We start from the raw sequence: 10,993 nt of genomic DNA, 5'->3' as shown, positions 1-10,993 counted from the left end.
GCGAAGAAGATGGCGGCTCATTAACCAATCAGCTTCCCTTTGACGCCTGACCTCCACACCAAACCCAATGGACACAGCGACGCCAAGTGGCCAAACAGAAGAAAAGCAATTCGACTTCTTTCCAATTTTGGAGCCCTTCATAATCATAATGAGTGGGTGATCAATTCTGAACCAAAAAAAGAAATGTTCTCTTGTTTGTATTTTTTCAATAACAATTCAAACCAGTTTAAATGCAACGCAATTTAAAGTTCAGAAAAGTCGACTTTACTTCCACTTGTTTGCTTCTTTTATTTGGTCTTGCAAAGTCAATTTGACATTTGACCTTGCTGTGTGCACTGTGGATCTTCCAACAATTATAAAGCGCTCATTTGAGTTGACCCAGTCACAAGTCTTCATCATAAAGAAACTTGGAGCCCGTTCCACTCAGTGTTGTAGTTCTGCTCCGTGAAAAAGAACCAAGGGAGTGTCGTTAGTAAAGAGTTTTTGTTTTGGAATCGCTTCGGTGCGCCCTTATGATGTCTGGCGCTCGGTCCGGTCTCGGGTTGTGACATAAGTGCTCCGTTTGGCGACTGACTGAAAGTGGCCGAATAATGTGACGTTTTTTGAAATAGCAGCAAAATCAAATCAGGGATTTTAGGAAATTGCTCTTCTGTGCTTTGTAACACTTTTGATGACAACGATAACATTTGCAATGACAACATTTAAGGCAGGTGTTCATTGGTGTGTGGGCCAAACATTTGTTAAGCCAACAAACAGCACAAAGTTACTTGACAGGTTTTGAGGGATTCCTTCCCAATATATTATGAGCGCAGTACGTATATAAGTCTATACATCCATGGCTCACCCTGGCGCCTGCCTGCCTGCCTGCCTGTCTTGCTTCCATGGGATGCAAACAAGATGCGCACTGGCTATACATGCGTACATTTCCACCTGACATAAATGTTGTTTAGGTACACACCACACACCCTCAACACGGGATCAAATGAAAAGAATATTTAGCCTTGAACGCACGCACGGCTGCATTTGTCACTGAGCTCCCAGTCCCTGGCGAGTGGAGCGCAAAAGACCTTGTAGCATGTCACCGTTCACTCCTCTTCTGGAACTTGGTTTCTTCATCATTCTCTTTCTTGGAATTCATCGGAGCCAGCTCAACAAATACAATCAAACTATAGGTAGTGACAGCACAAAAAGCAAACAAAGACTGTTGTTCGTGCCACTTTTGGATCATCCTCTTCACCAACGTTCTTGAATGGACTGTTGTGTTCCTCTTCCTCCAGCTCCCTCCCGTAGGATGATGATTCTGTGCACCTCAGAGTCCGGCAGGTGGCAGAGCATCATCGACCAAAAAGTAGCAGGCCAGCCGACGGGAGAAGCCACAGGAGGCTCCACGGGCGGCGGGGGCCTGGACACGTGGCCGCCCCTTTGACTCGCTCGGTGTCTTGAGGGTCCGCATAAAGTCCCGGTCTGCTTCGACTACACTGACCGCTTAGGCACGAGCCGCTTCCTGAGCCGCCGATGTCGTCGCCTGGGCAAAAAGAGCCAAATGCTCGTTTGCGTTGGACTCAACAGCGCTGTGTCCATGTTTGCAAGCAGCTTTAAGCTTGGCCAGCGATTGGTGCAAAAATGTCCTCTACTCACTTGCGTCCTGGAAATCCACATCGTTGCCGTCCATGGCATTTTTGAGCCTGTTGCTCATCATTTTGAGTTGCATGATTTGTTGCCGGATGGTCATGTCTGGCTTGGTGATGTCAAGCTCCACCTCTGGATTGTTGATCTGATTAGCCAAGCCGTCCCCCATCACTTCAGGAAGGTATCTTCAGGAAGAATGAACAATAGGAATAATGTGGATTTTGAGAATGATAGACATAACAATGACTTAGTGCAGGAGTGACAAAGAAAAGAAATAGACAAAGTGGACATGAACATGAGCTTGGGCTTGGGACAGAGACCGGTGAATGACAGTTGAAGACAACATTGCAAGTTTCTTTCCCACCTGGCTTTCGTAACGCCGTTCCAGCATTTCTCCTTGTCGGCGGCGCCGCCGCCCCCGCCGTCTGTTGACAACTTACCGCAAAGCGCCATGGGGAGCTGCAGCCAATACTGTCTCATTTCCCTCAATTTACTGGAGAGATCTGACACCTGACAGCGTGACAAATCCAAAGACCAAAGTCCATTTGAAAAGCATCCAAATGATGACGATTGACATTGTCAACACACCTGCATCTCAAGTCGGAGGCCCGCGGTAGGAGAGGCTTTGTATTGGGAAGCTGTCAGAGGACGGCTCTTCTTTTTCTTTGGCTCAACAAGCGTTGGACTTTCTGTGCCTGACTCAACTGGAGTGCCGCACGTTTGGTACACCTACGGTGGGGGCAGAGGTGGGAAAAGACTGACTGACATTGACACCTATTGTATTTGCTCATTTAGACAGAGCTGCTGAGTAGTGCGGAGTGGAGTGGAATGGAAGCCATTCTAATACAAGTATAAAGTCCGCCGCTAGATGTCACCACGGACATAGTTACACTGCTCATTTTGGAAGTGGTGCAAAGGTGGACTTTGATTGGATATACGCTGTACGGTCATTAGCCGACACTCCTCTAGGCCTAGCTTGAGAATTCAGAAATACAGACTGAAGATTGAGACTTGCAATTTGTTGACCATAATTACTCCATGTAAAAAAAAATGCTGCAGTCAAAGTATCTTACTTTGGCTGAAAAGGTGTCAATGTTTTCCTTCAGCAAGCGCACAGCCCGAAAGATCTGAGAGGGGATGGATGACAGCACCACATCCAGACCGGGCTCGGTGCTGAAACTCGACGCCACCTGGATCATGGTATCTGAAGATGCATTTGGAATTTGTCAATCTCCTGGCTTGCAGCGGCGGGCGCTACCTTCCTCAATCTTGTTTGACCTATAAGATTGCGCCACTCGGGATTCAGATCAGCTTGGTTTGCCAGGCAGCCCTTCATGACGTTGGAGCAGTAGTTGACACAAGGTTGGACGGAGGCCAGGCCACGGCAGTGCGGGCAGTAGACCAGTTTCACCAAGGCCTTCACGCATTCTGGACTCAGAGGAACCTGGGGAGGAATCCTCCTATATTAGACTGCGTGTCATGGCGTACAGCCTCTATACGTATCCTGTCTAGAAGTAGAAAAGTCTTTTAAGCACGTATGAACCCGGATATTTGGTCAATATAGTCGCTCTCTCAACAGCACACATATTCATCCGGGTTGGTGTGATCAAGTCCAAAAGTACTTGTGAAGTGTTTGACACAAGACTCACCTGTGAAACCTTCCTGACAACCTCCCCACTGATGATCAGCCCTTGGACAAATGACCTGGCTGTGACAAAGGCCCGAATGACCTTTGCTTTCATATCCCGCGGGACATCGCCAAACGGTCGCAAGGTCTCTTGTTGCTTAGCGACACACTCCAGGTAGTCCTCGGACAGGGTGACCTGCAAGGGTGGGGGTGACAGCGACAGAGCCTTGTCAAAGCTTTTTGATTCTCTCTCTGCATCTTCTTATGGCTTTTTTTTTGGGGGGCTTGGTCCACCTCAAATGACTTGTGAAGATGGAATGATGACTCACCTCTCTCGGCGTGGAGCTTTTAAAGGTGCGTTCCAGAAGGCGCGACCAGAATTCAGTCAAGGTCTCGTCCAAGTTAAGAGCTGAGCCGCGGTAGTACTGTTTCAGGTCAGAGTACAAATCGCCGTAGAGTCTTGTATTTTGGGAGTATAGGGCACCGAGAGGAGATAGCGCCTCCTGGAGGGAGCGTTCCGAGCCACCGTGCAGCTCAGTGAAAAAGGCTGGGAGGGAGAGAGGGAGGACAAAAAGGAAGAAACACATTCATGTTTCTCATTCATTTGAATCATTTAACATATAATCATGTGAATGAATTGTTCTTTTCCCCGCCATGCATTTGGCCAACAATGTATTCCAATTCATTCACATCAGATCTGAATTTTTATTCGGAAGTCAACCAACCCAAATTGGGGCCAATGTATCATTCATTTACTCATGTATCATTCACTTACAGATTTAGAACTAGACGCAATGAACTTGTCGTCACGTTCACCCATTCATTATCTTTTTCCTTGCCATCCAAAGCCGTGAAGGTCGGCTTCATCCAGCCGTCACTCACATCTGCCGTAATGACGCATTTGTCGCTTGCACCATTTAGCCATCTTCCTGCGCACGCGCTCGCTCATCTTTTTTCTCTCCTTTTCCTCTCCTCAGTGGGTCAACTGTTCATTAGTGGAACCAGCCCCTGCCCCGGGGGAGGGACACCTCCCTCCCTCCCTCCCTACCGCCCTCCCTCCATCCCTCCCGTTTGTGTGTGTGTGTGTGTGCGTCCTTCAGGATCAGGGCATGGCTCGCTTATCGTGTTTCATTGTGCGTGCCTGACTCTGCCTGCCTGCCCTCATTATAAGAGCCAGTCAGGGGTCCCCTTGACCGACTTGGCATACACATCCCCCCTCCCATTGAAGTTGTCGTTGGGTGCAGAGCGCATCCAGAGCTTGCAGCAAACAAAGTCACCAACAGTGATGAGTTCATTCTGAACACACACACACACAGGTTACGTACCGTCAAAGCTTCTGTAGAGCGTGTTGAAGGCAGCCTGCAGCGACCTGCCGGCCTCTCTGATCAGCACCTCTGTCTCTCGTGCACTTAGAGTCTCCAGGTTCTCCTCCATGCTATTGGTACAACAGGTTGGCCCTTGAGGACAGGTCCTTAGATGTTCACCTGGACAACATGATTTAAGAATGGCTTACAATCCATAAATTAGGGAAGGTTTGCATTCATACTTTGAACCGAATGGCGCTTGGATCACACATGGCATTATTCCATCATCAAAAGAATCCCAACTTACTATTCCTTCCATGTCCACGCACACACACTAATGGCATGCATCCAATCTGAATGTGTCTCCAAAGTGATGCTTTCATTGCAGTTGTCAATGATTCTCTTTTGCACTGATGCCTTTGGAGACTTTGTATTTGATGGAATGGAGAGCGACGGATTTAGCATTAATCCAAAGCCACGCTTCTTTTTGTAGCTAGCCTCAATGATGTGGATCAAGGTCAGCAGACACGCAATTTAGAAGATCACGCCAGTGTTATTCATGACACAAACTCACAGCGGATGGGAACAAAAATCCCACGCCCGCTTTTATCCTTCGAAACACACACTCACAGCAAAAAGAGATAGTATTTCATCTTTGATTTCATCGTTGTTGTGACTGCGCAAAGTTGAGCATTCAACGGTGGATGCGTCGGTCACAATAGGTCCGAGGTCCCGGCAGCTATCTCTGAGCGCTAGATTTAGCATTTATTAGCAGCAGACTGCATGGAGCCTGCAACCTTTCTGTGAGGAGGAAAAAAAATGCATCGCACATATCGCACTTGAAGATCCCAAAAGGTGGAAAGGAATGAGCATTTAGGTTGTGTTTCAAGTTGGCTAGGTTGTGAACTAGAAACTGCTCACATAGATAGATGAAGTGATCTGGATTATCAAGAGATTAGACATCAAGCCTTAATCCACCAGCGCTCTAATGGTCCTGGTGATGGCAAGGTGACAAAGCAAATGTGCTCTTTTGCCTCTTTTTGTGTCACTGAGCAATTCAGCCAGGAATTTACTTGTTGGTTGAGTGGTCTGGGTGGTTGCCCATGAGAAGAAAAGGAAGGGGGGGACATCAGAGGCTGTCAAGGACCATCAAATCTCTTGGACAAGAAGGGCATTAGGGTCACCGGAAAAGGGCAGACAGACGGCTTGAAAGGAAGGAAGGAAGGAAGGAAGGAAGGAAGGAAGGAAGGAAGGAAGGAAGGAAGGAAGGAAGGAAGGAAGGAAGGAAGGAAGGAAGGAAGGAAGGAAGGAAGGAAGGAAGGAAGGAAGGAAGGAAGGAAGGAAGGAAGGAAGGAAGGAAGGAAGGAAGGAAGGAAGGAAGGAAGGAAGGGTCATATGTGCTCTTTGTTGTGTCTTTAGCCATTAATTTTAATTTTAGACTTTGGAGACTTGACGGTGCAGAATGGCTCCAGTGAACAGCGTTAAGCAGCATCTCTGCAATGACTTGAGGGAATTCAAAGGTTAGTGAAACGGAAAGTAGGCCACTGTGACGACTCCTCGCTGGCTGGCTGGCTGGCTGGCTGGCTGGCTGGCTGGCTGGCTGGCACAACACGCAGGAGACTTGCCTTAAAATGGCACTGCATGAGATTTAGATGAGATCTGCCACGCCGTTCATTCAATCAAAGGAAATGTCATGATGTCTGTCTCAAAGTCTGAGGGAGTCATGAAATATTGAAGCCGTGTCATGCATGGCTTGACTGCTACTTGTCATATTTCATCAGCTTCGCTCCCAAATCTCCGTCGGTGAAACATGATTCCAATTTGCATAACCAATGTCCATCCTTTTGTTTTCATCGAAGTCCAACAGACATTTTTTGGCCAATCTATTCATTCAAACAGGTAGTCAATACAATTAGAGTAGCCGTGGACCTCCATATTGAATACGTTTGACAAGTCAACAATTTATGTCTGTTCATTTCTCGGGATAAATGGGATGAAATGTCCAGAAAGAGAGATGGCAACTATTAGCACTATTTGATTTGCAACAAATGCCCAAATTCAGGCTCTGGATTCGACAGCCTTTTTGCACTCGTACAAGTTCTATATTTTGAAATTGCCATCAAATAGGTCATACGATTTGAAATGACACTCTTCTTTCTGTTTGTTCACCAAAGACAATTCCAAGAAACAAGCACAATCTAGTGCAATTTTCACCAAGCCAAGCAGGAAAGAAAACGGTTTCATTTTCTCGCCGCGGGTCATCTGATCGCATGGGTGTGTACTCCTCAGCAAGATAATGCCTTTGTCAATGGAACTTTTTGGGCGGTATTGCCTTTCAAACAGCAAAAACAAAATGAGTCAGGTGAAGGAAGGCTGGCTGGCTGGCTGGCTGGCTGGATGGATGGCCCTCGCTGGCTGGCTGGCTAACTGGCTGGCTGGCTGGCTGGCTGGCTGGCTGGATGGCTAACTGGCTGGATGGCTGGCTAACTGGCTGGCTGGATGGCTGGCTAGATTGTGAGACTGAAATGTGCTCGCAGGCACGCGGACAAAGTGGCAGACAGCAGGAAAATGAAACCTGTGGGACAATGCCTCTGCTCTGTGACACTGACAACATTGCATTCTCAAGATTTGGAGCACGCATACCACATTGAACTCTTATTAGGTCAGATAATGAAATGCAAAAGCACCCACTGAGACCTTGAGTGACGCACTTTTTCTTTCTTTCTTTCTTTCTTTCTTTCTTTCTTTCTTTTGTACGCCTCCCTCTCGTCTGTGTGTTGCTATGGCGTTGAGCATCAAGCACCCACGCACACAAACGGCCTCATAGCTCAGCACACGAGCGAGACATACGTATGTGAATGACCTTCTGCATCATCCCAAGCTGACACACAAGCACAGCCGGCGCAGTCTTTTGTCTCTTTATTTCCAGCCTGCCTGCCTGCCTGCCTGCCTGCCTGCCTGCCTGCCTGCCTGCCTGCCTGCCTGCCTGCCTGCCTGCCTGCCTGCCTGCCTGCCTGCCTGCCTGCCTGCCTGCCTGCCTGCCGCCACCGGCTGCACCTTTCAAAGACCTTTCAAGGAAAAAGGTTCTGCCGTGGCCGTTCAGGCGACTTCATCCGAATGTGTGAACTGCAACTCTGGCGTGTCTGTGTGTGTGTGTGTGTGTGTGTGTGTGTGTGTGTGTGTGTGTCTGTCTGTGTGCGTGTGTGTGTGTGCGTGTGTCTGTCTGTGTGCGTGTGTGCGTGTGTGTGCGTGTGTGTGTGTAACGGGCTGAGCAAGCAATTGTCAGTCTGATTGATTACCCCACGTGCAGGGTAGGTAATTGACTGGATGATTAGAGAATGGAAATGAATGCTTTCAAAGAATGATTGGTGCAGTATAAGCACCCCCTTTTGTCCAGCCTGACTTGATGTTTATCATAGACAAGCATCACTTGGAGTTTTAGATCACGCCGCAATTACAGATCACGCACATGTGGGGAAATTGGCAAATGCCAAATGCACAGATGCAAATCAGTCTTTTGGGGTCATTTGCTTTTGCAGGCACACAATGGTAAAAAGACAGCATCATAGATTAGTTGACCGTAAAACAGATGATTACGCCTACTTGCAAACCTATTATCATTTTAATGGCAATAATGCGTGCGTGCGTGCAGGGCGCAACCCCAAATGGCTTGTCAAAGGAATTGCAAATGGGAGTAGCCATAAAGTGCATCAAGTGACATCAACCATGAGCGGTCCACCTTTTAGAAGAAAATAAGCCAATAAACATGTGGAATGAGCAATCAAGACACAACCGTTTTAAGCGCAGAAATAGGACAATACGTATTTGGAGAGTGGCAAGCAAGTGTAGGAAGACATCCATACATCCAGTGAGTGTTTGATTGAATTGAATTGTTCTCCTCAACTCACCGGAGGTCTCCGTTTGAGGTACTCCGGCGAGCGTGAAGCCCTTGCCGGTGTAGAACTGGCGCAGGTCCGCGCAGCTTCTGTCCAGGGCCGGCCCGGTTGTTCCGCTCAGAGCCGGTGCCACCGGCAGCACACACAGCACCAGGACAAGCATCCTCTCCAGCTTAATCCAAGAAAATCCGCCAGGGGAACACTGCATGGCGACTCCTTCACTATCGGGAGGGAGAGAGAGAGAGCGAGAGAGAGAGAGCGATGTCGGGGAACTATTGGAAGGAGCAAGTGGGCCGAGAGAGACGCCAAGCCGAAGCCAGCCCCAATTGTGCAGACGAGGCGAGGCGCACGCTTGGAGGTACTGTCAGGTACGGCGGGGCGGGCGGGCGGGCGCACCTCCTTTCTTTTCCTTTGCTTTCCTCTCGCTCCTCTCCTCTCCTCCCCTTCCCTTCCTTAGCGTCCGCCGCCTCCTCTTCTGGAACGGGAGGGATGCTGGAGACAAAGAGAGCGACGGGGGGAGAGAGGGGGGGGGTCTGCAGGATCGCAAAGATGTTGTATTAAAAGCGTTCCTCCTTGGAGAATAAAAGCAAAAGCCAAGGTGGTGAGAATTCGTGTGACAGCATCCCTCCCTCCCGCTCTCCCTCTGCACTCTCACTCACGCTTTCGAACAACAATTTGAGAGCAGCCATGCACCGTCCATCTGTCCCCATCCAAATGACCAAAGCACGAGCCCTATTAGCAGTAAATAAGGATCATAAACTCAATTCAACTCAATAAGGATGATAAAATGCATCAAAATGGAAATGAAATCCAAATCCAAACTCTGCACGTTTTCCCTGCATGTCCTTGTGTGCGTTTTGTGCAGATACTCGGGCTTCCCTACACAATCCAAAAACAAGCATGCTCCATTCATTCAAGACTCATCGTGTGGGATAGATAGGCATGCAGTCTCCATCTAATCCGTGACACTCGTGAGGACACACGTCCGTTAGAAAGAGTCAACAGCAGTCCATTGGACGCAAGCGCAATAGCTTTTGAAGCTTTTGCCCTCTCCTATTCCATTTTTGAACAGCCATCAAATGCAGGCGGCACTTGGACAGGGAAATCACTCACCGCCGGGGGATTGGGTACCTTCTCTCTCTCTCTCTCTCTCTCTCTCTCACGCTCGCTCGCTCTGCGCGGTGGACGTGATGGATGAGCTGTCCCACACTCGTTGGCCGTTGGCAGAACCCGGAAAGGTCACTGGAGTGACAATCGTCGTGACGCCTTGGAAATGCCCAACCATCCTTGCATAACAATCAAGCTGCTTGGGAGTGACTATATTGTGGTCAGGACCACATGAATACATGCATGTGGAGGACCAAATATGGATGCATCCATCTTTTGCTTTGAAAATGAAATTGGCATTGCGCAGTGGCTGTGACTGCATCTATGTGAAGACAGCGGGTTATTGACAAGGCCTGTTTGATGACTACAAATCACATTTCTATTGGGTATTTTTCCAGGTGGTAATAAAAAGACAGAGAGAGAGAGAGATGTCATCATAGCTAGTAAATGACACCTTCACAATGGTGCCAGCTTTTGTCATGGGAAAAATCAAAAAGAGCCATTCAATTCATCAGTCGCCGGATGACTTGGCCACATTCCACATGGAGAGAAATTCAATACGAGCTCTGAGATGTGTGGAGTTAGCTCAACTGATACCTGGCTGCTTCATGTTGACTGCTCAGTGTTGGCTCAGCTTATCATATCAAAGACTTCAAATCTATTCTCAATTGGTCCGACTTGCTCCCACATGTTCTCACACATCATTATCACGCTGATACATATAATGGGCTCTTTGTTTCCAAGTGCGTGCCAGCCAAGCACCAAAGCATGAAGATGTCAAGGAAGAATCAACGTTGGGAAGGAAGCCTGTTGGAACCTGCATTCAACTTTGGGAGTCCAAATATGATTTTCACAAGCTCATTTTGGGTGGCAAACCGTTAATCACATGGGAAACATGAGTGACATTTTGATAGTGTATCACTGCAGTGCAGAGGCAGCGAAAACAATCATCAATGGCTGTTCTAAAACACGCACGCACGCACGCACGCCAGGAAACAATCAATCTTATAAATGATGAAGCTATGTCTCATTTAATACCTTACCTGCCACTCAAGATAGAATCTCTTGGCTACTACCAATAAACGTTGACATGATGGCATGAGAGTGAATTATTGGCTGGCAGCCAGGCCAACACAGAAGAAAAGAAAAGCTCATATCTTATTAAAGGTGGCTATGCATTCACTTATTGCAAATGTGAGACAAAAATGTACATTGTCAATGAAAATGTGCATTTGTCATATATATATATATAGATATATAGACTCCGTTCAGAGAAGTCATTTGTATTTTCTTCAGGCAGCCCCACCCACATCTTACCACACAATGAGGAATAAACTAATGAGCTCAGATTCAACATTTTATTGATGAAGTCAAAAGAATTCAGGCAAACATGTTCAAATGTAGTCCGAAATACATTTCTTGAAAAATAA

General features: G+C 47.6%; 1 protein-coding gene across 1 annotated transcript; it reads right to left on the bottom strand.

Annotated features, from left to right (window-relative positions):
• Window positions 1–763: 763 nt before the first annotated feature.
• On the bottom strand, window positions 764–8,840 carry LOC133167394 (glypican-1-like). Its single transcript, XM_061298172.1, has 10 exons — window positions 8,469–8,840; window positions 4,582–4,740; window positions 3,586–3,803; window positions 3,279–3,452; window positions 2,908–3,073; window positions 2,703–2,833; window positions 2,218–2,358; window positions 1,994–2,139; window positions 1,639–1,814; window positions 764–1,525 (listed from the first exon to the last, which is right to left on the bottom strand). The coding sequence occupies exons 1-10, from the start codon at window positions 8,662–8,664 to the stop codon at window positions 1,335–1,337; spliced, it is 1,698 nt and encodes a 565-aa protein (XP_061154156.1). The 5' UTR covers window positions 8,665–8,840; the 3' UTR covers window positions 764–1,334.
• Window positions 8,841–10,993: the final 2,153 nt, after the last annotated feature.

Source organism: Syngnathus typhle, linkage group LG14 (genome assembly GCF_033458585.1).
Source record: "Syngnathus typhle isolate RoL2023-S1 ecotype Sweden linkage group LG14, RoL_Styp_1.0, whole genome shotgun sequence".
Classification (NCBI taxonomy): Eukaryota; Metazoa; Chordata; class Actinopteri; order Syngnathiformes; family Syngnathidae; genus Syngnathus; species Syngnathus typhle.
This window is presented reverse-complemented; position numbering and strand designations above follow the sequence as displayed.

Bases quoted from the DNA above. Each gene is read 5' to 3' on its own strand.
- LOC133167394 (XM_061298172.1), bottom strand. From the start codon at position 8,664: ATGCAGTGTTCCCCTGGCGGATTTTCTTGGATTAAGCTGGAGAGGATG. The intron at 3,074-3,278 runs GTGAGTCTTGTG...ATTCCTCCCCAG, and splicing joins TTGTCAGGAAGGTTTCACAG to GTTCCTCTGAGTCCAGAATG. The intron at 1,815-1,993 runs GTGGGAAAGAAA...TTCTTCCTGAAG, and splicing joins AACGGCGTTACGAAAGCCAG to ATACCTTCCTGAAGTGATGG.